The sequence below is a fragment of the Vidua macroura genome, chromosome 2 (genome assembly GCF_024509145.1).
Source record: "Vidua macroura isolate BioBank_ID:100142 chromosome 2, ASM2450914v1, whole genome shotgun sequence".
Classification (NCBI taxonomy): Eukaryota; Metazoa; Chordata; class Aves; order Passeriformes; family Viduidae; genus Vidua; species Vidua macroura.
The window spans coordinates 83,856,260-83,882,453 of NC_071572.1; the positions used below are offsets into that span (position 1 = coordinate 83,856,260).

At 42.8% G+C, this 26,194-nt stretch overlaps 1 protein-coding gene across 4 annotated transcripts in view; it reads right to left on the bottom strand.

Annotated features, from left to right (window-relative positions):
* MTMR2 (myotubularin related protein 2) overlaps window positions 1-18,776 on the bottom strand; it is a 62,874-nt gene extending 44,098 nt beyond the window's left edge. For 2 of the 4 annotated variants that reach the window (XM_053970362.1, XM_053970365.1), the window contains exon 1: window positions 18,656-18,776. In XM_053970362.1, coding sequence (XP_053826337.1) covers window positions 18,656-18,738 — 83 coding nt within the window. In that variant the 5' untranslated portion in view covers window positions 18,739-18,776. Of the gene's footprint in view, window positions 1-794; window positions 893-10,103; window positions 10,138-18,655 lie in introns of those variants that run through there. The other 2 variants (XM_053970364.1, XM_053970363.1) reach the window with 2 other exon arrangements.
* Between the last annotated feature and the right edge of the window lie 7,418 nt (window positions 18,777-26,194).

The following is a 26,194-nucleotide window of genomic DNA, read 5'->3' on the forward strand; positions in this document are numbered from 1 at the left end:
CTGCTGAGTTTACAAATCCTTTAGCACAGGTGTAAGTACCTAAGCCAGGGCACACCAGCAGCTGTACCCCATGCAGGACAGCTCAGTCCACCAAGCAACCACAGCAAAATCACAGTAACCTATTTGTAGAAGCATTTGCATCAAAAATTTAACATCCTTTAGAGACAGAAAAGAGAGCTGGAAAGACCAGACAGGTTTAGTGGAGCGTGCTAGTCTCTGCCCCAATGCGAGGACAAGCTAGACCTGAACAGTTCCCAAGAGCTGTCTGTCTAACTTGCTCTGAACAGCTCCCAGGGAGGGAGAGTGCTAGCAAAAGGATCAAAATTTCACCAGTTTTTCTGCTGACACAATTTGTCTGCCCAGATACATTCCCAGTGACTGCTTAATACACAAGCAGCAATTATCTAATCATTATAAGATTTTTATGAAATTGTTAAATAATTTCTCTTTCAAACTAAGGGGCAAACAGCATTATGCAGGGGAAAAAGAAAAGGAAAAAGGGGGAGAACCATAATCCACAGCATGTCTGAGCTATGAAAGAGTTTTGTGTTTATTGATCACGCTTGGCTTCAAGTGGCTGTTAAAGAAGGAAAGCATTTGCATTTTAGAAGTGGCTTTTCAAAATCTCCCTGCACCAACGTCTCTGTGCTCCTGCAAAAACCACCAGTGAAGCCTCTCTCCAGTGACAGCAGTGGGAGTTTTTGAGAAGCGACGCCTGCAGACACAGCGAACAATACCCCTGGATTACGAAGCTCAGCACAGTATGCATAGGTTGCATATGTTTGGCTCGCTACCTCTGTTCTCCTCATCTGCCATTTCCAGGGAGCTGAGATGGAAGGAAGGAGCAGACAGCAGAAAGGCCGCTGGTTTGTGGCTCCCTCCTCTTATCGTTGTCAGGCAGCTGCACAGCTCCAGCTCCACTGCTTAGCAAACTAATTAATCTGATGTCCCTGCATGCACACGAGAAGTTTATTAGTTTCAGTTGTTTAGTCAATCTTAGCTCCCCTTTGCTGCCAATACAACAGTAAAGATCCTCAAAACCACAGAGTTTCATATGCCTTTGGGTGTGGGAGAACAGGAGAGCATCCTGGGACAGACATACAAACTCAGAGTGTGGACATCAGAGCTCCCTCCATGCTTCGCCACCAGCCCCTCTGCATCACCTCAAGCAAATCATTTACTTGTGCTTCTGTCAAGGCTTCTGCACATTATCCCAGCTTTTGCCAATGTGAAGTTAAAGTTGTCTCGTGCAGTACTTTTGGCAGCCTGATGGGTATGTCTGGCATCAGTTTAATGTGCTGAAGACCCCATTGAGGACATTCTGTTCTCACAGCAAAAAAACCCCAACAGCTGCATTTCACCAGTAAGGCAACACAGAGCAGACCTGAAGGATGGCCAGGGCACGACGGGCACATGTAAGTGCTGGGTTGGGGGGCACCTGACAAACATCTGAAAACACAGGTAGGTTTGGACAGATCTCAGCCAGGGTTGAAAATCACTAGAGCTGTGCCAGTCACTGCTAGCTGCAATACTACTTAAACATGCAAAATTACGGTATTGGCTCTGAACCTCATTAAGGTTCTGGAAAACAACATATATTCAGATTCACAAAATACTTTGAGTCTGCCTACAGAAAAATAAGTGAGCTCCTGTGAGGAACCAGGGATGACCAAGGACCTCCTGGAGCTTTTCTCTTCCCCAGGCTTCAGGCCCAGACAGCTCTTCCTTGTCCTTGTTGATGGATGTCTGTGTTATGAAGTATGAAAAGTAGTATGAAAAAAAGTATGAAAAGAGATCCCTTCAACAGGTCAAAAGCACCTTCAGGGATTCTGGATAGCCAGATTTTGAATGATAAATGGTCCAAATGTGAGCTGTCAGCACAATGGTCTTATACAATGTCTGCATGCAATAGTAACCCTTTGGCTATATAGAATATATACATGCAACTAATAAGAGAATTACACTGGAAACTGAGCACACTGACTCAACTCCTGATAAAGTGTTCATTGTTATTAGTAGGACTATCCCACAATATACCAGATGATTTTCAAACATAATTCAGACCTAGACAGATGCCCTCCGGTGGTTCCTGTTCAGGCAATTGAAAGGTATTACTGCACCCGTAGCAGAATTGAAGGTATGCCAGCATGCTGAGCTTAAAGTGTCAACAAAGATGGAAAGAAGCTGCAAACAGAAGTATCTGTGATGCACAAACTTGACCTGTTAAACTACGAACATGCAGGGGAAATATTTCAGGTGGAATCCATCATAAAGTCTTAAGCCACTTCAAAAAGTATCACTAAACGGCATTTGCCGTTAATGAGATAAGGTAATCTCCCTGCAACATAACAAACGTGATGTATAAGAAAGCCCAGGAAGAGAAACAAAACTCATAATTGCTATTTGGTTTGGCAACTGTTACACTAGAAGTTTGAATATGAAGTTCTTTCTTTCCTAGCATAGAGAAGCAATAATTTTCCCTGGAAGTAGAAAGCAGAAGTACAAGCTTCTGAAGAGGGTGTTTTGACCTTGTGAGGATCTGAGCATGACAGTGAACCCAAGTCAGGTAGAAAATAAGCACAAAGATGCAAAGAAGAATCAAACCACGAAGCCCTGAAGTTTCAACTTGATGCAGACAAATGCACCATTTCTGCAGGACTGAGCTCTTCTACCTGTATCCCTACCCCTGTTGTTGGGAACTTAATACAATTCAATACAATACAATTCTTCCTACTCCAAAGCCAGGACATTTTACTTTGCTGTCTTCACACTCCACAGGAAAGAAAAACTCCTACTAGATCTCTGTGAAAAGCTTTCTGTGAACATCAGGCCTAAGGATCATACCACTCCATACAACCTCTTCCCTTAGATCATGTGACTCAAGAAAAAAAGCCACAACAACCAATTTCATGTATCACTTAAAACCAAACAACTTCTGGCAAAATCTTAGACAGAGTCACAAAATGAATACAAGGTGCGATCTGGCTAAACCATTTCAGCCTGTAATTACTGAGAATGGTCATTTCTGAGCAAGCTCTTAGAAGTGTGCCTTATTCTGTTCAGCAAAAACATAAAGCATACATATATACATACATATATATATTCTACTATACTTCTGATCAGCAAGAACATAAATTATACACATCTTCCCAAAGACAAGTAAATCCTGCGCAGAAAGGGACTGGATATAATGAGGGTGGTGAGACACTGGCATAGGTTGCCCAGAGAAGTTGTGGATGTCGCATTCCTGCAAGTGTGGAAGGCCAGGCTGGATGGGGCTTTGAGCAACCCGGTCTAGTGGAAGATGTCTCTGCCCATGGCAAGGGGGTTGTAACTAGATGATCTTTAAGGTCCCTTTCAACCCAAACCATTGTATGGTTCTATGACATTTGTTCACACTGAAAAGTTAAAAAGAGCATTTTGTCTTGCTTCAAAGATACTGTCAAATAAAAAAAAAAAAAACAACACCACCAAACAAAAACACAACAAAAACCCAAACCAAAATAAACCAACAAAAACCCCCAGAGACCATAAAAAGAAAGAAGATAAGATTAAGTTCTGATCCCTAAAATTCCCCTCCTAAATCCAGGAGCAGGAATATGCATATGAATTTAATACCCAGAACTCTACAAAAAAATTCATGGAACAAAAGGGAAACACATCTCTGGAAAATATGCCCACTTTGAGTTGCAGTACATGCACAGAGCTTGAGGACACCTATTTTTTGTACCAATGTCTTAAAAACTAACCTGGCTCACTCCTATAAATAACACAACCAAAATCAATAGTCAGTGATGATAAAGCCACCTTTCCAGCACCTTCTTTATGAATATTCTTTCTCTGTCAGTACAACAAGCAGCTGCTTCATTGCTCTCAATGATGTGCCAATTACTCAGACACTAATTGGCATGAGCTGCTCACACAATTTCTTCTGTATCAAACAGAATGTTTTGTTTCAATAGTCACTGAACTGACACAGAAAACAGGTGACAATATGCGCCACTGAGCAATACAGTTTCAGACACAGAGGTTATAAATGAGAAAAACACTGTAGAGGGCAAATTTCCATTTCCTCTCTTCCTGTTTTTTAAAAGTTTCTCATTATGTACATTTCTAAAAATTAATCAAGGTGAAAACTGCAAATTAATGATGACGAGTGGCAAACACAATTTAATTCGAAGCTTCAGATGCCAAGAGAGTTAAGTCTGATTGATTTGAATTTACAGCAGGGCAATGAATAGAAGCACTTGTAGCACTTGGGCTCTTACAAGTATAATGCTGCAGAGGTATTGAGTGCTCCCCACTCACTTCCCTAACTCAGACTGACAACTCTCCCTCCTCAATACTTCCAACACTCCTGTTTCTTCAAGAGAATAAAAAGGTAATGCTGAAAAACCTCCTGGGTCACATCAGAGCAGAGGGAGACAAACCAGTGCTTGTTCTCCATGAATATGACTCTGTCCTAGACAGCACTGGCTGAACTGGCCAGGGATACCCAGCTGTTGCCCACATCAGACTCTCCCATTTGCAGCAGCTCTCTGTGGATCTGTGCTAAGGCTAAGTGGTCCCCACAGTCCTTATCTGTGTATACACACATATTCCTAAGGGTCCTCAGAAGTCCGTCACACATCCCTCTCTAGGCAAGCACTCGAAAGCTCAGTTGGCATCTTGCCGGAACCAGGGCCTTGCAGCAGGAGCTGGGTACCCTGTGCTGGCTTCCACTCTGCTATGAACAGGCTCTGCTGTTGTAAATTAAATTTTACCACTTTAATGCCATCCCTCCCAGAACAGGAATCCCACAGTGATTGGCACCAGGTCTGTCCATTATAAAAGGCAATGCCTTTCCCAAAGAGCTTTCACTGACAGACAAAGCAGTAGTACCTCCAGCGAGTAGTGACAGGATCTTAATTCTTCACAGTGTAATAAAAAGTTTTAACAGACTAATTCTACCTAGACATCAAATGCCACAGGAAACTACCTATAGCATAGGTAAGATGCAGCGTTACCCCTCTGAGCACCCAGTACCATCTTTTTAGGCACATGCTATTATACAGAGAGCTATTGGTTTCAGGTGAGTTGACTGGAACTCACAATTTTTCTAACCATTTAAAGATCCCAGTTCAACCTCTGCTTGACCTGTGACAACCTCAGAGGGGAAGAACTAAAAGCCATAAACAAATATGCTTTTGAAGGAAAGAAAAGCACAGACTGCCAGGCTGCCTCTGGCATTCAGAGAAGGCATACATTTGTATTATATAATAATGTACTCTCACTATTTAAAAGGGCCATCAATGTCAAAGTGTACCATCATCTAAAAAAGAAGCCATTTTAGCAAACAAATCATGGTGCATGTATGTGACACACCTAAAATAGCCCCCCCCCCCCCCCCCCCCATGCCACTTGCCTGAATGAAAAAGTCACTTCTGTTGCCAAGCAAAGCCGGGTCTCAGTCTGACTTCAATGTTCCAAGGGAGGAAAATGACTTTTTTTAAAAGTTGATCCTTCCAAGTAGCATCCCGAGCTGAATATACAGTACATCTTTTCCCATGAGCCATAAAGAAAATGTCCTATATTTTAACTGTGAACAAGCTTTTCTAGGAATGCAAATTTTGCTCTCAATAGTTACACAATGGACTACAGTGTCACAAGCACCGTTCGTGCTCCATTAGTCATTATTTTTTTTTTTTTTACTGAAATTCACAAAAGGCCTACAGTGTGTGTAGAGCACATGCTAAACAATAGGCTGATTGTTTAAAATATTTGCAAGATTCCAAGAATAAAGACCAACGCCCAAAGACAAACCAATATGCATCATGTAATTAATAACAGCAAGGAGCCCACAGTATCATGCTCCCATGAGTCAACAATCCAGAAGGTAAAAAACCAGGAAGGACAAGAGCTATGAGACCCCTGAATCGATATTCTCTGATCAGCACAAGAAAGATAACTACAAAATTATCTGTATTCATGAGAGGAACAAAAGGGAAGTTCAGTTTCTAACAAGCTCCCAGCTGGTATGGGATGATCCTCAACTACAAGAGAAAAGAAGAAAAAAAACATTCAAGAAGTTGTTAGACTTCTGCAGGGAACTGACATTTTGACTCTGCTCTACCAATTTAACTTCAGCCCATATCCAGGGAGTGCGAAGTTAGTGTCTACCTTTTGAAAACAGGCTGATAATCCAGTATTTTGGTCTGACTCCAGCTCCTAATGGAAATGTTTGGATTGCAAAATCCAGCCCAAAAGAAGCACTTTTGCTTACAGCATTAGGAGCTGGGGCAGGGAGTGGCAGGCAAGGCAGGCATCCTATGTTTCCCAAGTGACACACAACGGAAAGGCAGCCCTGTCCATCTGACAGACCTCCTAGAGATGATGCATACATCTGGTTCTGTGCTCCAAAGCTTAGGGGTTTGCAACCACCAGCACAGGCCCTTAGCATTGAAGATAAATCAAGACTATAAGATGAAGAGAGGTTCAAAACACAACCCTGTTTACTGCCAACATAAATAATGCTGTATATGAGAACAGTGCTCTCATCTGCTCTTGTCTGTGCCTTTCTACACACTGGATTATTGCTATGCTTTTTGGCATCTCTGGTATTGCTCAGAAGAAGCTAGAACCTTTGTTTTCAAGTATCAGATGCTACAGAAGGCAGGACTAAACTAGAAATGAAGAAGATCTTGCCTGTGCTGAGAAAACTATTTCAAAAAATAGTTTTTTATTTCCAAAAAAATATGGCTGAGGTGGAGACATTGCAGCACCTCGGGCTTCAGATGGCTGAAGCAGTTCTGCACAGGGACAGACAGAATGCCTGCCTCCCAATCAGGGAGACTGCTGATTGACAAGACATCTGGCAAGAGATCTCTTGGGCTGTGATGAACCAGCACATGTCCTGACCTGCAGCTTTCTCCCTCAGACAGCCCAGGCAGCTGCCTCAGCCCAGGGAATCTCCATGCTGCATGACTGCTCTGGCAAAACGGGAACTCACAAATCCACCTTCAGGTGTCTCCCGGTGCTACAAGAACACCCATTGTCTCCTAGCCCTGCCTGTGGAAATGCTGATTCCAGGGCTCAGGATGTCTTGCAGCAGAGAACTAAGACACCTGGGTGGTGCTGCTATCTCCTACATCGGAGCAAACTTGAATTTCCCACTGCACCCCACAGGAGAAAGAGTGCTGGCAACATCTAACTGTCTCCACAAGTACTTAGAATAAAGACAAAAGCGATGATGGAAATCCTACATACAATTCAAAATCACCCTTGCAGTTAATCAATATTTATATCTACCTTATAAACATTGACACCCTTCCTTTAAAAACTTATCAAGCCAGAGAAAGACATACAAGAAAAAAACTGTCAGGATTTTGATGCAAATTTACACATTCCCATGCCAAGTTGCAAAAATTAGTCCAGAACCCGACAGCAAGAAGAAAAAAAAATGGAAACACAGAACAACAAATCTTTAATTTTCTTGTTAATTTTTATTTTTTAGGAAAAATCTATTAAGTTGATAAAGGAAAGAAAAAGAAACAAGAATTATATTAATGAGTACTTACCTTAGGACAGAAACAAGAACTCAATAAAAAGACAGATGTAACTTCTCTTTTACAATTTGTATTCTGGCAGTGCCTCAATTTCTAGCTATGTATTAAGAACCAGTTGTGTTTAGATTAACCAAATATACGTGTATTTCTCACAGTTCATGTGCTGTCTCAGTTTTTCTTTAGCTGCCTTCCTATGTCCCTATTAAAGAAACACCTTAGTTAGAACATAACACATATTGTTAAACTTTTCTGATTTTCTTTAAAACACATACCACACAACCCCCTCACCCCAATAAACCTAACACCCAGAGGAATTAAAAATACCAGTGATTTACTAATCAATGACATTACTTGTTCCATCCTGGGAAAAATCAAAGGAAGGAGGAAAGGATGTATAAATATAGCCACTGTGGAGAACGTTGTATCACCTAGCAAAACTGTAACACCTTGCTAGGCTTTCACAGACACTACGCAGCCATGTGCTCTGCCACATTCGGCTCAGAAAAAAAGACTGGGAACACCTTTATTCTGTTGACAGTTCAGCCCCTGCATGAAATTAGTCCTTAGCAAAATCTCAAGGCTGAAGTTAGAAAAGTATTCAGTAATTTAGGGGCTTCATTTCCTGAAATTCCACCTAGGCCAACACAAGATGTTTCCAGAAACAAAGAGCACTTGTGTGAGAAGTGAAGACTGGGAAGGGATCTCAGCAGTATCTCCAAGGTGGGTGCCGAGGAGATGGCATCAGACTCATTCTGGTAGCGCTGAGTGACAGCATGAGGAGCAATGGCCATAAACTAAAACACAAGAAGTTCCATCTCAACATGAGGAAGAAGTTCTAGAGTACATGTTGAAAACAAAAGTCTTTCGAATTCTTCTGCCTTGCAGTGAAATGAGGAATACAAACTATGTAAGCTCATCTGAGGATTTTCTGTTCATCAGTTCTCATTCATCTGAAATGAGGGCTAAACTAAGATCACCCACAGCCACTTCCTCCTGCCACTTCTGCTTCCTCAAGCAGAAACCAGTATATGTGAAAAACCAAGTAACTCAAAAGCAAGTAGGATCAATGAGGCTAGAATGGTTTGCCTCTGGCTGGTGGATAACACGGGCATGTTTGCTTCTACTTAGCCAAGGGAAACCCAGGCAGTGGAGTTTAGACAACTATTCAGCCTTCCCAGAGTGGAGTGGATCCTTATCTTTGCTCTACTAAATTACTTATGGAGTGTATTGATTCTGCTGAGGGAAGTATATCTACTTCCTATGCAGATAGAGCAATCTGAACCGGATCCTACCCTGGTTTCCCGAAGATCAGTGTCTTGTAGCAGAGTAGTTTCTATTTGCTGTGTGTTTAACTGAACACAGCCTTTTGCAGACACCAGAGAAAGCAAAGGGGAAGACGGAAATGCAAAAATAACAGAATGTAATGTATTTCTCCAACCTGAGAGATGCCTTGTCCAAAACAATCTGCACATATTCATGATATCCTTCTCATCTAGGTATTCCCTTGTGTTGAAAATCAAACAAATTTTTTTCTGTAAAGGAAGAACTGCTGTGCCCTCCCTTCCTATATCCATTTTTGCTTAAATGCAAAACTTGTCACAAGTTACTATTTTCACTCCTCTGTAACACATGGCTAAAACTATCCAAATGTTAGAAAAATTATCAGTGGACAAACTAAACAAATATATACACATACATGGAGAAATGGGGCTTAGGAAACCAGACTACAAATCTCTGCTCTCTTCTCAGTTACGAATATATTTAGTCAACATGTAAAAAAGAGGTATGCTGTGAGTTAAGAAATAGCTCCTTCCTTTTTTGGAGTTGAGAACAACCCAAATTCAATGCTCTCTCTGCCCTTACCACAATGATGGGGAGGGAGTTCTGTGTAGGTGGTCACATCTGAATTACCTACTGTAGGCTCTTCTTAGAGTCACTGTGGAGAAACTGAGATGACTCATTGTCTACAGAATTGATTATTTCTCATTGTCTAAAAAAAAAAAAAAAAAAAAAAAAAAGAAAAACCACCAAACCAGAGACTACCAGAACTCTCTATTGATCCAATCAGATGAGAAAAATCTCATGCAGGAGGCCTGTATTTCTCTGTATCAAAGGTGGAAGCAGAAGGTGGAATCAGAATGTGTAATCTAGAATCAGAGTATATTTTAACAAAAAAACGTGAACTCTGTCTTTCTGTGGTGCTGGAAACAGCAGTGATCAGCAGAAGCTGCACCCAAACAGGTGGGAATACTGAAGGCTCAAGACTGCTCTGCTGTACAAACCCTGAACACATCCACAATAGTCCCCCCAGGTCCTCCTTCTCACACTCCAGTGTTTAATGACTACTCTGTTAGCATACTCACCTTTGAGGAAAGACTTGGGAAATTCTCCCTCATACAGTGTGGGGGTTCATTTGCAGTGTGGGAGTGAGATATCAATTCTAAGACTGGAAGACACAGCCTGAATTTTCAAGAACATTTTACTCCAAAAGTCAACTTGGGTAAAATATGAGCAGAAGATCCCACATTTTTCACTTCTTTTCAGAGAGGTTCTACTTACAAGTGAGATGCTGATCAATTTTAATTTGTTAAAGGCATCCATCTTCTGGTTAAGAGAATCTGTTAAACTGATTTTAACAGTCATCCTTCAGCAGTTCATCTCTGGAACTACAGGTCCCAGTGACCTGCCCTTACCTTCAGCATCTGCTCTCCACAGCAGGCAGACAGGTGCTTCAATCTCACAACTGCACCAAACTCATTCCCAGCCTCCAGCCCTTTCCCAGGCAGATTTAAGGCAATCCTACTACCAATGTGTGTAATCTTTCTCTTTGAGTAGACCACTGAGCAGTGATATCAACTGAAGTCAACAATAGGATTTATTAAAACAGCAATAAAAACAGCACAGATGCTTTATTTTCACTAAAGGCAGAAGGTATGAATGAGGCTGTGGTTCAGCTCAGTACTTCATACCGGGGTAAAAATGCAACAAACACTTTGATCACAAAACACCAAGCAATGATCACAGGTATATTGACTCCAGCAGTTATATTTTGTACAGAAAAAAAGTAGTTGCATTAACCTTTAGCCCTGTCATTCAGTACTGCCATTGTCCTTCATAGGCCATAAGCTTTGTAGTGCATTTTCAAGGCCTTGGAACATGTCACTTTTGCTTTTCCTTTTCTTGGCCTGCTTTGGATTAACTGGTTTAGGTGTGACTACAATTTCTGTAACTGGTCAGGTATGTATATCCCCTCTATTTATTTTTTGCTTCTGTGTGGTACAACCACAGTTTTGCACAGACAGCAGTAAAAAGCAGCTACTCTATATCGAATATTTACCACTAACACAGTAACTTTTTAGAGAGAAATACAACAGCCTGGTACCACAGCAAAGGACTGGAGGAGTGGAGACACAGGATGTGGCATGGAAAAGTAGAGGCACAGGATGAGAAACAGGGCAACAGGCTTGGCACCTGAGACCATGGCCATAAACAAATTACCAATGGTCAACCAAAGAAATGCAGACCTGGAGCTGGACAAAACTGGCTTCAGAGATAACAAAGAGAACAAAGAAATGGTATCTAATACCCATAAAAGCAACTATATATAGCAAAATTCAGATGCAATGTGGAACTGCAGACCAATGAAGAAACGAGACAGGTATAAAGTTGTTTTACCAAACATACTAAAATGACCCCAGGTGGATCCGACAGTAAAGACAGAGAGAAAGAGAGAGAAAGACAGAAAAGAAAGCAACATGATGAACCTCATACCTCTCCCAGGAAAGGACTCCAGATGCTGACAATTTGCTTTAACACCCACAACTACCAGGATAAAATCAGCAACCTTGGAACCCAGAGGATTAGAAGAGGAGTGAATGTAACACCAGGAAGAGGGATAGAAACTGAGAAACTGAGAAACTAAGAACTAAAGGTACAACAGTTCTTACTGCATTGTTATTCTTTATTTTTCTGTAATAATTGCATCTGGATTAATCATGATTAGACTTCCAAAAATTCAGTTATGCTAAGAATAAATTCTTTGCTACATAAAACACGCTGCCTTTTTGGCTGTGAACAAGATTTTGAGTGGAACACTTTGTCTGGACATGCAGGCTTCATATCACAGTAAATAAATCCAGAAAAAAATGTTGCTTTATTCTAAACAGGTGTTGCCGGTCTTCCCAGAACAAAGGAAAAAAAAAAAACCCATAAACTCCTGTTTTTCCAAATAGTTCAGCAGAAATATGATCACGCATCCATACCTGACCCAGACCAAATTTGAATCATTGGGTGACCCAGCATTAATGATTCTGGAGCCATGGCCAGAAAACTACAGAAGCCAGATCTGTAAAGTGGGAGCATTTGTAAGGAGCTAACAAAACTACTAGAAAATCACCTTGAAGGGCTTATGGACTCAAAAACTGTTAACACATTCTCTTCATCAAATATATCAGGGTTTAGAAAGCAATGGCAAAGGATTCACGTAGCAGAGAAGCAAGAAAGAAACAAAAAAAAGAGCTACCTTGAAGTCACTGGAAAATTACTGAGTGAGAACATTCTCTGGCAAAAGTAACTACAGATGGTAGGAAAGGGAAAAGAAAATACTTGAAAAGTTCCACTGAATTTTTGTTGTTGTCTTTCACTTTTTTTTCTTCAATTATCTCCCAGTTACTGGGGCAATAAAAAAGCAAGATGTTATCTCAGTTAAAAATGAAGATGGGGTAATTACTGTGACAGTGTCTCTCCTGTATTCTCACTTCCCTGGGTTATCCCAGACATTTCTATAAACCAAACCAACCCTTACTGTCACACTCTTCCCTCATGGTGGAATGGGCTTCCCATTCCATAAAAAGACTTTTTCATGTATTACAACTACACTTGCACATAACACCCATATATCAAGGTGACCTCTGGACTGTTTGCTTCATTTCTTATGAAGCCCTGTTGTTTGTTTTCCTTGACTAAGCTTTCTGGTAACACAGAATATCCTGAACTAGAAGGGACCCACAAGGCTCAAGTCCAGCTCCTGAGTCAACAAAAGCCCTTTGGTGTATGGATCAGGTCTCTTTTCACACTGCTGATGCTCTCAGAACTGAAGAACCAGTAACAGTAAAGCAGGTCATCAGGAAAAGATTAATGAAAAAGAAGATGTGGACAATCGATCTGCTGAGCCATTAAAGAGGTATTATGACCTTTCCAAATGCAGCTCTTGCCTGTACACATGAGGTGTAAAAGAATTAGCAAAGGAAGGGAGATGGTAAAACATCAGAAATAGGTAATAAAATATGTTTGAGACAGGTGTTAACCTATCAGGAGCACAATCATGCAGCAGATAGGAATTGTGTAATTTGACACTGTCAGGTCATCCACAATCTTAAAATTCAGAGTCTGTGATTGCAGCCATGCTGTAAATAGCCTATAGTTATGGGTACAACTTAGCGTTGTCTAGCAAACAGACTGCTAGTCAACATAGCATTACCATCTCTCTTCAGAGAAGGCAGTGTTTGATGGGACCCAAGAGAGTTGTGCTCTAAGCCCAGCTTCACTCCTCGCCAGTGGTCAGATCTTGCCTCATGTCTCCCCTGCAGTTTCTCATCTCACCCTTAGACTTTCTCACGCTGTGCCCAATCTCTTAGTAAGGATCTTCAATACTCAACTGTACTTCCAAGAGCTTAGTAAAATTACCCACCAGGCATTATCAAAAATAGAGTAGTCCTGGCTTAGGCACAATTAAATAGCTTGTCCCCATTTCCTCAACACAGAAAGCATCACCATCTGAACAGCAGCTAGAATTACAATACTGCAAATTCCTGTGAGGCTTTTAAACACCACTGTAACCTTAATTACAACACAACTAACAGGTGAGTGTCAATCGTATTTTATATTCTCAAATGGAAAATATGCTTAAACCCAAATATTTTTGTCATAAATAAAAAGCATTTTATTCGGTGGTCAGAACTAGGACCAAGAGTGCAGGTGCCTGACAAAGGAAAACTTTTAAGCTGAAGCTCTCACACTCTGAGACCAGTAGAAATGGTTTCTGCTAAATGCAGAAGCAGAAATGTGCATGGCAAAGATGGCTAGTAAAAATAATTTGTGAATTCTTTAGAGGTAATGATTTCTCTTCACTGCTATAAATTAAAAGCTCTAAAGTCATTTTAACTAAATGTTATTTTAATTATTTTCTGCTCCAAATCCTGACACTATTAAAAAGATTCTCCTCATTTTGCAAATCTATATGCAGGCAGAACTGCTATTCATCTTCACAATACACAGTACACCAGAAAAAAACACCCCTCCCTCAGAATGGACTTCAGTTGCAAGTCAGTGTTTGAAATTATCACTCATTTATTAAAATCAATGATAATGAGCCCATCTGGAGTCACTAACTGGTTGTAGGCATAGTGTCAAGTTCCTGAGATGCAAACCCAGTTCATTATCAACACTCAGCCAGCAACGTACTTGTCTTTTAACAGTAACAACTCTTGAGAAATCTTGCTTTGCACTCACAAGAAATCAAATGCAAGAAATGTTCTCAAAGCCCATGAGGAAAATGATAGCTACTCGCATTGCACCGAACACCAGAACTGGCAAAAATCTTCCCTTTCAAACTCTAACTTCAATGACTCATCACAAAACAACTCAATCAGCAAAGCTCATACATCTGGTAGCAATGTGGTGCTATAGCTAAAGCCCTCCTCAGCCAACAGCTCACAGACCCAACTCCTTCCAACATCACTCTCACCCATGGGGAAAGAATTCCTTCAACACAGCCTTAAATCAGACCAGGTATTGACAGAGCCCTATTTGAGACAAGGGGGGAGTTCATACCTCATGGAGTTACTGGTTCAACAGACCTCACTGCACTGATTTACACCGAGTTTATGTTTTCAGACTTATCCGTGCAAACATAAAGACAAGGAGCATGATTGCTCTCATATGCTTCAGTAAAAGTGCAGTGTATAGGATCCACCATGTCTGCAAACCTCTGTGGATGATAAACACCAGAACAAAGGTGATAACAAGCAACCAAGAAAGCCATATCAAGCATTGCTACAGTCATGCTGGTGGGAAACATCTACCCACTGCCTTATCTTTCTCTAATTTTATACTGATGTTGAAATATCACTGACATCTCCTATAGCAGCTTTTTTACAGTACAATCATCTCCACACTTTTGTACAGCCAATACAAATTTATCTTCAGCAGACCTAACAGAAAGCCTCTTAGATATCTTACTGGACCATTGCTCAGACTGAATTGCGATATGCTTTTTCTGAGGAATACAGAGAGATGTATGCTCACTCAGAAACTACAGAACATAACCACATAGACTGCACGAACAAAATGCCTAATCACTTCTCATGGAAAGTAAATATATGAAATTTGCCACCATCTTTTTCCCTAAAGTCATGTGTTCTGCTCAAGTCATACACAACTCTATCTGGCTTCCCTTTCACAAATGGAAAAGATCATGGTAGAATTTTGTTGGCTGTTCCTTTGAATTCCGGAAGTCAGAGGGTCCATATGCAACCTCAAATAGGCAAAAACAATACAACAAACCCACCCACAAATTCATTTTAAGAGTGGTCTTGGAAGAAGTCTGAATAACCAGCACAGCTGAACTGTGTTTATCATTCACTCGCTTAGGATCCTTAGACCATTCTAGACATATAAAAGCAGTTCATTACACTGAGAAAAGCTCACTCTTCTGGACATAACCATACTGCAGCTCATCAAATGTTTGAATCAGTGTTTTACCTCACTCCTTCTTCTGTCTCACGGGTTGTTCCTGGACAGACATTGCAGACACACAAGCACTTCTTGAAAGCTGCTAGTCAAATACCACCACAGCTTTTTATGAGTAATTGGCTCATGGTCATGTGTCTTCCATAAGAACAGGATGGAAGGGGAATGTCCATCCTAAGTACTGACCTTTGGAAACCACAGAGAGCTGCAGAACCCGGTGCTGTGCCACACAAAGCCAGCACTGGGTGAGACAGCTGAGACTTGAAAAGCAGAACAGCTGTTTCAGCACAACTATGAGGGCAGCTGAGTTAATTAGCTGTGACCTGCTCATCTGAAACTAACTCGGTATTTTCACAGAGAGCTGGCAATTTTTCACCCTGTACAAACAACTACACTGTAAGTCTCATTAGGAGTTTTTCAAATGTTTTTCTAGTTGGGACAGAAAGTAGGTAACATTTGTTTAATTATTCCTACATCTTCCTCAAGGACCACAAGTATTGCACATTACTAGGGTCTACTAAAATATCAAAGCAACTTTCACTGTCAAATGCCCTTATTGCCATATCTCACGTGCTTTATTAAAAGACAAACCTATAATATTCTTCAAGACACTTATTCAAATGTAGACAGCCTTATGTATAAGTAAACTCTATCAAGCATGTCTCCTTGAGGAGCTAGATCTTAAGTACCTCTAGAAATAGTAATACTTCCTATCAGGAGCTAAGAGAATCTAAAAAATGCACTGCTGTATGTATCTCATATCAGCACCTTTCCAAGTCTTCTAAATCTTGCATAAAACAATTCAGTAACTACAACTCAGTAAGGCTTCACATGGCTAGGTAATGGTGATTCTGGGATGAATGAACTTTGAGTCATTTTTTGTTTTTTGTTCCTTTTAAATAAAATGAATTATCAAAACTGATGACAGCATCCTCATGATTCATTGTGTTCCTCACATCATCCCCAAAGCTAACTTCTTCTTTTTAAATAAAATCATTTGGTGAAAATGTGTCACAAGTTACAATTTGAAGCTGGTCGTGCTGTTAGATCACAATCACAAAGATTAAAATAAGTATATTTCAATGCATACAAATAATCCAATTAGCTTCAGAGAATTATTTTGATGTATAAAATCAAATTGCAATACATCTTCAATTAAAAAAAACCTGATGATAATCAATCTACCGTCCAATTCATAGACAATTATTTATTTGTGCATACGCATCACTAGATTGGCAAGGGACACTGATAATAACCATTCTGAAGGTCACCAGGCATCTCTCATTACAAGACTCTGGCTTTACTTTCTTGCAATTTTGCGCTAACCTTGAACCATTTCAACTAAAAAGTTTCACAGCCTACCCCAACTCAAGATGAGGGTATTTTTATTAATAATTACAGATTAAAAACATTAATCTATTTCAAATATCTGTATTTTGTTTGGAGTACATTAAACCTTCCCAACTGGCTAGCTTTCTTCTATGGGCTCTAGATGTTCAAGCAGAGACTTGAGATTCTGAAAGCTTTTGAGTAAGCTTTTTCTACATCCCAAGGAATCTGTTAGAGTCTGGGCCTTTCCAGGGCTTGGAGGACACATGTTGTGCATGCTCAACAGCAACAGATTTATCATCTCAATTTCCCCACGGTTCCATTTGTGCAGGGCACGCTGCCGAGAGGCTCAACAGGAGCTTCCTTGTAGCCACTGGCTCTTCTGAGCTAAGCTCTCTTTAGTGTCCATAGGCCTCTTACAGTGAATGACCTGCACATGGGTCCAAGTTGCCTGAACTGATGCAGAGATAAAAACAAGAATATATTGGGTCAGTTAGATAAGGGGGAAAGAAGTCTACAGGTTCTGGCAGGGCACTAGTAGAACTGCACTAGGAAACCAGTACAGAGAGCAGGGAGAAGAATTTGATGAAGAAGGGTGAAATGAGGGTCAGGAGTCATGAAGGACTAAAGAATGAAGAAACCTCAGTGCAAACTGGGTGATGCCTGTCTGAGGAGCAGCTGGGTAATAGCCAAGCATGGGACTTTTGAGATGCTGGCAACAAAATGGCCATCAACATCTTGGGCTCTAAGAATAGAGGCAGAGCCAGGAGATCCAGGGAAGGATTCCCCTCTACTCAGCTTTCAGCAGAGCATTTCTGGAATACGACATCCAGGTATCAGCCCCACAGTGCAGGAAAGTCATTAAGGAGCTAGAGGGAGTACAGGGAAGCAACACTGGGATAGTGGGTCTGGAGCACCCTGCCTGTGTGGAGAGACTGCTTTAGGGGGAACAAAAAGGCAGCCCCAGTGCCAGTGGAAGATACACAGGAGATGCTGATGGGCTGTCCAGAGAGTCTGTGTGCACTTCATCTTTGTAGGTTTTCAAGACCAAACTGGGTAAAAACCAGAAGTAGCCCGATCTGATCTTAAAGCTGTCTCTGGTATGAGCCGAAGCTGGACTCAGGGATGCTGAGATCTCTTCAGCCTGAGCTATCCAGCAATCCTACAAACTGGGCATGGCAAGGGCAGCCAGAACAGGACTGAACAACCTTCAGCAGCCATCAGGATATCCTGCTCCTGGGCTCTACCACAGCATCAGGGCTATAAGTCTCTCAGTGCCTGCCCTTGCTACCCTACTGCAACCTTCTCCATCAAACACAAGGCCCAAGCAGGATGTGCTTTCATCACTAAATTCAAATTTCACTGGTAGCTCACAGACAGTGGGAAGAACACAAAAGTCTCCTTTTGGCTTCTGTGGCTTAAGGACCTTAAATATTACCCACATGGCATTACAAGCCATTCAGACCGCAAAGTCAGGTTCTCAGAAAAAAACATGATGGCAAAACCACAGAGGCTCAACATGCCACAGGAAATTTGCTCCTGAAGAGGGCAAAGCCTGACGTGGGCACGGCAGTGTGCTGAAAGGCAGCTCCAGGCAGGTGCCGCACCTGCCCTTCCAGCACCGTTCACCTGTGCTGCCCTTCTCCCAAATCCCTCCACCGCAGGTACCAAGGGCAGGGGCACTGCTCTGCCTATGCAGGGATTTACCGAGAGCCTGGTGGAGGTTGCATCTCCTGCTCTGCTTAAAGGCCTGAAAGAGAGAGCGGCTATGCCGCAGCCAAGCAGAGCCCACGCCTGCCTTCCCACCCCACGGCCACCCCCAGCGCAGGTACACCCCAGCAGGAGAGACCCGATCCCGGGGAAACGTAGGAGCCTCCTGCCCACGGAGGAAGCAAACAGCATCAGCTCCATCCCTTCGGTTCCCTTTCCCCTGGCGGCCCCTCCCCGCTCCCTCCCTCTGCCCCCACGCCCCGCAGTGGTCTCCGGCCGCCGAGCCCCGCGGGCGGGGGCGATGGCTCTGCGGCGGGCGGTACCTGGACAGGGAGTCACCGCTGGGCGGCCGCGCCGCCGCCGCCCGCCCGGCGCCCAGGCTCTCGCAGCTGGAGCTCCCCTCCATGCCGGGCGGCCCCGCGGCGGGCGGTGTCCCCGCGTCCCTCAGCCCCGCGGCCGGCGCCCGGCGGGGCGGGAAGCGGCCATGCTGGCCCGGCGTGCCGCGCGGGGGGCGGGCCGAGGCGGGGCGCTGAGGGGGCCGAGCCGCCGCGGGCTGCGGGGAGCGGGGCAGCGCCGCTGCCGCCCGCCGGGCCGGCCCTCAGGTGGGCGCGGGGGTTGCATCCGAGGGTGCGGAGTGGGCCGCGTCCCCCCCTTTGTGTCCTCTTGAGAGCCGAGGGAAGGTGGCAGCTCACGGGTTCCATCCCCGGGCACCCCCGGGTTCCTAAGGGCAAAGAAGTGGCCTGTCTCAAGCATCCCTCTTGAAGTCAGCTCATCTGCCTTAGTGGGTTAGCTCATCTGGGTTGTGTCCCCCCAGTTAGAACAGTTGTGCTCCTCACATTTATAATTGCCCCTATCTGCTCGAGAATCCTCACTGAGTCTACACCTCGAGTGGGTGGAGCAGGACTGTGGAAGGTGGTGGGTCACAATCACACGAGTCACGGCTGCAGGGCGCTGGCACGGAGCCTCTGTGAAGTTACCCGACGGAAAGCTCGAATGCATCCATGGCGATGTGTGTCCGGAAGACTGCAGGCACAGTTCGGTGTCAAGTGTTGTGCAGGAAAAGCCATGCTGCACCCAGTTCCTTGAAGCAGTCGAAGAGCGAGAGAAAAGCTCTTGGCATTGCTTACAAAGACTGAGGAACTGCATGTTAAGCCTCCCATATCAAGGGTGCAGATGTCTTTCAAATGTTTAGCTGTTTTGGCAAGAATCTCATGAGGCAAAAAGAATGAACCACTGGGGATGTGTTAGGAGGTTGGTGGGTTTCCAGAAAGGCCTGCTTGTTGGTAAAGAGCATATTATGTTAGGAACATCCATCCAGATGGACCTTCCTGTCTAAATGCTACCTCAAAATAGGATAAACTCTGTGTCTTCAAAACATTTGTATACTGTATGACTGTAGAAACATCATCCTGAAACATCATCCCTCTTCATGCTCCAAAGAGCAAATTAGTTAGTGTGTTTCTTTCTGTTGTTTCCCATTTTGTTCCTGTTGTCAGAAGTCATGCAGGATGCTGAAGCAGGTTCATAGCATCCCCACCTGAGACTGCCTGATCCAGCTGTAAAACTGCCTCTGTTGCTCTTTACTTTAGTCTCTATCAGCTGCTGTTGAGCAAGGTTGATGTGGGATGTTTTGAAGCTGGCTTAAACTTGAAAATGCAATTTATTTGAGGCGGGGTTTATTTTTGTATTTTTCATTTGATCTTCTGAGCAAAAACTTACCAAATTGGCAAATGAGTTTTGGGGGAGGGAAGGTTTCAGCCTAGAAAATTGAGCTTATGGAGGCTTTTCTAAAATGAAAACTCTGTTTTATGGTTAAAAGTGAGATCCTTGTTCAAAAAATAAGCTAATTGGTAGTGGTTTATTGAAGCGTTAAAATCCAAACAAAATGCCTCACCATCATTACATGAAAAATGCCTTGACATCATTACAATGAAAAATCCTGTGCTGATTTTGTACCAGCTACAAAATTATTTGAAATGTTCACCTTTTTTCCTCCCCTCTGGTTAGGGGCAATGAACGTTTTAGAAGCGCCATTTATTAATAATAACCGAGGTATGAATGACATACTGTCTCTCTGCCTCCTCTGTTTAGCTTTCCATCCACACCTGTGTCGCGCGAGCAGATGGTGTCCTCTGTGGCACATGCGGGCAGGGGGTGCTGTGGCAGCAGTCCTTCAGCATCTTTGCTAAGCAGTCAGGCAGTTCCTGGTGCCTTTTCCCACTGGTGTGCTCTCTTCCCAGCCCTTCCGGGGATGGAGTTCCTGGCGGTAGTAACCCTTGGGAGAGGTCAGCGCTGTAGAACGAGCCCAAAGCAGTGCATGTCTCCCTTTCAAATCTTATCAAATAGCCTGGTGGTGAGTTGGTACTACCTCTGCTAAGCTTAGTTTGATAGAGGTGCAGTTGTTTAAAAAAAGTCAAGTAGGAATAAAAACAATATATAAACCTCCATTGCTATGTGAAAGTATTAGAATGCCTTCCTTTCTTCGTAATTTGGTATTGATGTGGCATCTCTAAGTAGTTTATTGATGAAGTGCTCTATTTGCTTTTCACTGCCCTGTTTTGTTCTTGGCCTTATCCCCAGGGCCTGTGAAACCCTTTAGAAATTCCCACTGGTGCTTTGTAAATGAGAACAAAGCTAATCACCTCCTGCATCTCTCCTGCTGCTGAAAGAAACTAGCAGTCTGCTCAGTGAGTCTTTCTGCTCAACAATACCACATTTTCAAAGTCAGTCAGAATTTTCTCTCTGTGAAATGTGTTTCCTCAGGGCTCTTAAATGTGATGGAGAATTAAATAAAGGCCTGACATAACCAAAACCAATTAAGGACAATTCACAAGACTGTTGTATAACTGATGCAAAATAAGTGTCTTTCAGTCTGTTAACCTACTTTTGCTTGCCACATCCCCTACCATTATCTTACAAGTATCATCATTTGGATTGGTTTGGGTTTTTTTCTTTTTTTTTTTTTTTTTCCTTTTTTTTTTTTTTTTAATCAGGGAATGTTCTGTCATTTTGTGATTTCAATACAGGAAACAGTAAAATAAAATTAACATAATGGATAAGTAATAGAATTATCTGTGTTCATCTTTAATGCCATGTGGCTGACATAGCTGAGTGATATCTGAAAGAGAGAATGACAAGGAACTTCCTTGAATCAAAGGTGTAAAAGATTAATTCCAAATAAAAGACAAGCAGACATCCTCCAATACTTCCTGAAATTGTATGTGGTTGTAGCATATACAAAGTGAAAAATACATAGCCTCAGGCTTTCTAAGGTGTTTAGAGGCTGTCAAAGCAGTGGTGAACACTGCACAAAGAGGATAATATTATGTACATGTAAAACATGATTAAGTGAGGGGAAGTAAGACTTTTGCTTCAGTCCTTCTGGGTGAAAGTGAGATTCTATTTTGTATCCGTTGTATTTAAACTATGTGTCTGTTGAATTAAGGGCTTTCTAGCTCTGTATGTATGTGTGGTCCATACATCTGCTATATCAATGTGCCAGATGTTATGAATCCAGATGTTTTCATTCCTGGATTAGCTCCTCAGCTTTGCTCCTGCATAGCCAAACACAAGTCTCTTGTGTCTCACGCTTTGAGTATGGGGCTCACCAAAGTTAGGGACAGTCACACACCCTGGTCATCCTGGCACCAGCTTTTGCAAGGGTTTCGTGAGGATGTTTGGCCATGGTCTGTGACTGCTTGACTAAATGTCCCCAGAGCAGAGGAGGAATCATGTTTCTACAGTGGTCAAATGGTAGACCATGAAGCAGGATCATGTACTCAAATGGTCCACTCTGAGAAAGCTTGCTCCCATGCTGCAGTCTTTGTCATAACCTATTCTTACATGGTGCAGCTCATCAGACATTCCCCCTCCCTCCCCCTCTTCCCATCACAGAGCTCATCCCATGGTTGAAAGGCCTATGAACAATAAGGGAGTTAGAGCCCTAATCCCTTTTGAAAATGATCACCTTTTGCTCCAATCCCAACATTAAAATCTTATCCATCCTAAAACTAGCTCTCTTTGCTGCAGCTCTATAGATCTCCCATATTTTTGCCACTATACTCATATATTCCTGTGCCCTCTTAGACAGCACGTTAAATGGTTCATGGCAAAGGCAGCTTCACACACTGTGTCTTCTCTAGTCTAGTCCCCATCAATGAGTCCAAAAAAATTGCAGCATGACTCAGTCCCATAATTGTTCTGAAAACCACACAGCCAGAGACACCCTTGTCTCTCCTTTGATTCACTAAAATGGTTCTGAGATTTATTACATTTTCTTGTCTTCTTGATCTACAGCTTCAGGGCAGTGGGCAGGCGATAAAAGATTCTCAGTGCCTTGGGAAGGGTGGATTGTCACTGGTGAGATCCCACTGTGATGTATGATCATCAAATCACACTGGAGGTGGCATGTGTTCCTTTTGTCAAGCCCCATCAGCTGATAAAGTATGAGGTCAGAAACAGCAAGAGCTTTGGCACAGACAGAGAGGTTGATGAAGAACAACTCACTGTGGCTGTGATTCGGAGCTAGAGCTGCTTGTGGTTGCAAGAACATCTGTTACAAGATGGTCATAGGGTACATGCACAGATTTGGTCCTGCTGATGCATAATGCCTGTGCTGTTGAAGTTGGAAACTAGTCAAAACAAAGAGAGGGACTTAGGACTTACAGCTACACTGAAATTGTCACTGTGCCTCCAAAGTTACTATACTTCTGGTTAACATGATCACAGTGGTTACCTCAGCTCACCCACAGTCTGGTTCTGTACTGGCTATGATGGCACCCTGACAGTGCTTTTGCTTTGCATCCCCTCTGTGTTTGACAGAAACAGAAGGTAATGATCATGACCCTTTAACACTTTTTTTTGGTCGCTTTTTTTTTAAATGCAGTCATGCAGGTATTGATACAAAGTGCTACAGACGTGGGGCTCTGGACTCAACCTGGACCTAATCCTGTACACTATAGCTTGTTACCTGTTTATGAAGCCCTTTTGATGGGCATACTGTTTTGTTCTTCCTGCTACTCTGTCTGTATACTGCTTTCTTGTCCTCACTCCCAACACCAGCTCATGGCTGCCCACAGAACAGCCAGGCATTAAATATGCCACAGGCTAATCAGGTTCCATCCATGTGTGCTCAGCGTGCACAGTCCGCTGGAGTCACCACGCAATTCACCTGGCTTTTAATTGCCTGATGCTTTTAATTCTCAATGGCCTGTGCATTATTGAAGTGCTCTGTAGCCTGTGTTTGCTTACAGCTACGTGATAGTACCAGCACAGTCCAAGGCACGGACTGTAGTGCTGAGCAGACAGGGAGCCTGAGGGCTGTGGGCACCTGGAGAGCTGCAGGCCTTGGGCTCTAGGGGCAGGACTTCCACTGCATGCTGCAGAACACACAGATCAATTTTTTGTGCTAATTCAAATAAAGCATCTTTTCTCCTGAAGGACTAAATACATCACAGCAGCTGTCTGGCTGTTTGGGCTGTTGCACTCCAGCAGCTCCTTGGCATCTGTGTAATGGTCTTCAATCTGGCAAACATGAAGTAAGAAAGAATTACTCACAGGAGTTAAACTTGAAAATTCTGATGCTTGTTAAACCACTACTGCTGGAAATAAATGCATTTCCAGAAGTTGTAGGGTGATCAGGCAGGAAGGAATTATGTGGGGGTAAGAATTGGTTTGGTACTGTCAGACATTAGGAAGGTGTCTGAAGTCTCAGCACTTGCAGTCTCTGAGATGGGAAAAGGTGTTCATATGGAGGAGAAAAATCTCTGTACCTCTTAGATCTCAAATTTGTGTTTTAGAGTCCTGATTTATACACCAATTTTCAAGAAAACATTCATTTAGAATTTAGCAATTTTATGTCTACATTGTCTGAAATACTACTGTCTATATTGCCTATGTGCACACAGACTCCTTAAAGTGAGATTTTAATCTGCAGCTGCTATGTTTAATAGCTACAATTAGGGAAATGGTTAAGAACACTTGATTTTATTGCATTTATACTTCCTTTTCTGTTAAGGAAGATGCACATTTGTGGTAGTATTTTAATGAAACACAATAATGTTGATGGTAAGATCTAGAGATGACATTAAAATGAGAAGGACACTTCTAGAATATAAAACACAGTAGAAATTAATTCATTTTGGTTTTCCTTTTATTTACCTTGATGGCTCAAATTTCCATGTGGAAGGCTCATACTTTCTTTTAAAAGCCGGTGTTATACTCTAGTGATGAAAGGGCTGGGGAGTTGCAAGCTTAACAGTGACTGCAATAAAAATGAAGTATCTGAGAGTGTTTGATTGTCTGCTCTGTGTAAGTTACCTGACTCCAGTGTGTGAGCTGTAGAAAATGTTCAGGAAGCTACTGAAGACACATTTAGCCTACGGATGCAATGAGGGAAGAAGCTTATTGCCATTTCCAATGGAACTAAAATCTGGAAAAGGCAGATCACAGGGCTTTAATGGGGCTGGAGGAGAACCAAGCTGGGTATTGCAGGGATTAGGCAAGACTGCTCCGGAAGGAACTGGTTCTGGTGTGAGCAGAAGACAATTTGCTCCACCTGGCTCCATGGCCGGTGTCCCCCTGACTACTTTTTATTTCAGCAATGTGGATCTACCCATGGAATTGTTTCTCATTGACTCCAGAACCATTACACACCCACTATGAGGATAGTGGGCAATGTTTCTCAGGGCACCAGACAGCTGGAAAGGAGAGTGTGCGCTTCTTCCAAGAAGGTGGTAGTGGGTGGCTAGTCAGGGAAGTGCACAACTGCAGGAGCCTGCAGTGTCCTACAAGTGGTCTCAGTCTCTAATTGTGACATGAGCTGAAAGCACTAGTTGCTGTTCCTGTTCTCCTAGGCATGAAAAGCACTGCCCTCCTCTTGAAGCTGGCTTTAGACCATGAAAGGAGCAGACAGCTTTTATCCATTCTGCCACTTGTTTGATTGATGAATACATCAATCTGTGTTGTATTCATCAAAGTAATGCATGAAAGAAATATTCAGGATGCAATGCCACGTGTACCAAAAGTTAGGAAATGCCTGGTTCTCAAATTTCCCTATATAACCTAAAGGGATCCCACTCACACATCCCATCTCAGTGCTGGATGCAGGGAAAGCAAATATGCCACTTCTGGTCATAGTTCCGCATTTGGTTATCAACTGCTTTTACCTTGTACTGAATTATAAGCTCCTGCAGTTTTTGAAGGCCAAAATTAAGCATTAATTATCTTACATGAATGTAATAAGTTACCTTGCTGTTATCTGCAGTGAGTCACCTCTGAACCTTCAGTACGGTAACTCAGAGACTTTGATGATCTTAATACCCTCATTCTGCTTGTGCACATATGTATGATCGGGGTCTGGGATGTTTGAAAAGGATTGCTATCTCATGTGTTTGGCTCAAAAGATAAGGAGAAAGAGCACAATCCAGTATCCTCTTTCCTGCCCTTGAAGGACAGGGGCCTCAGGTCCCTCCAGTTTGGAAATTAAGAGGGACATACACTGCTGGTGGTGAGTGTATGAAGGAAATTGCTAGCCCTCATTTCTTAGCTGGGGAATTTTTGACCCTGACAAGGAAGGAGAAGGGTGAGAAGTGAGTTTTAGTGCTGGATATGTTGGCACTGCTGTGGAGGAAGAACAAAGAAGCCTAAGGCAATTCTTTTTTTTTTGCCCTGCTCAAGGATGTCCTGGGGGCCCCAGGGTGGTGTGACAGGATGGTGACATGATGCACAGTCCTCCACCATCTCCCAGCTGTAACTGCTCTGGCAGCTCGGCTGTGTCTCTGCGCAATATCTGCTGCTGCTCTGCCAACAAGTTCAGCCCATCCTCAGCATGCTGACAGACAAGCTCAGGTGGTTCGGGAGCA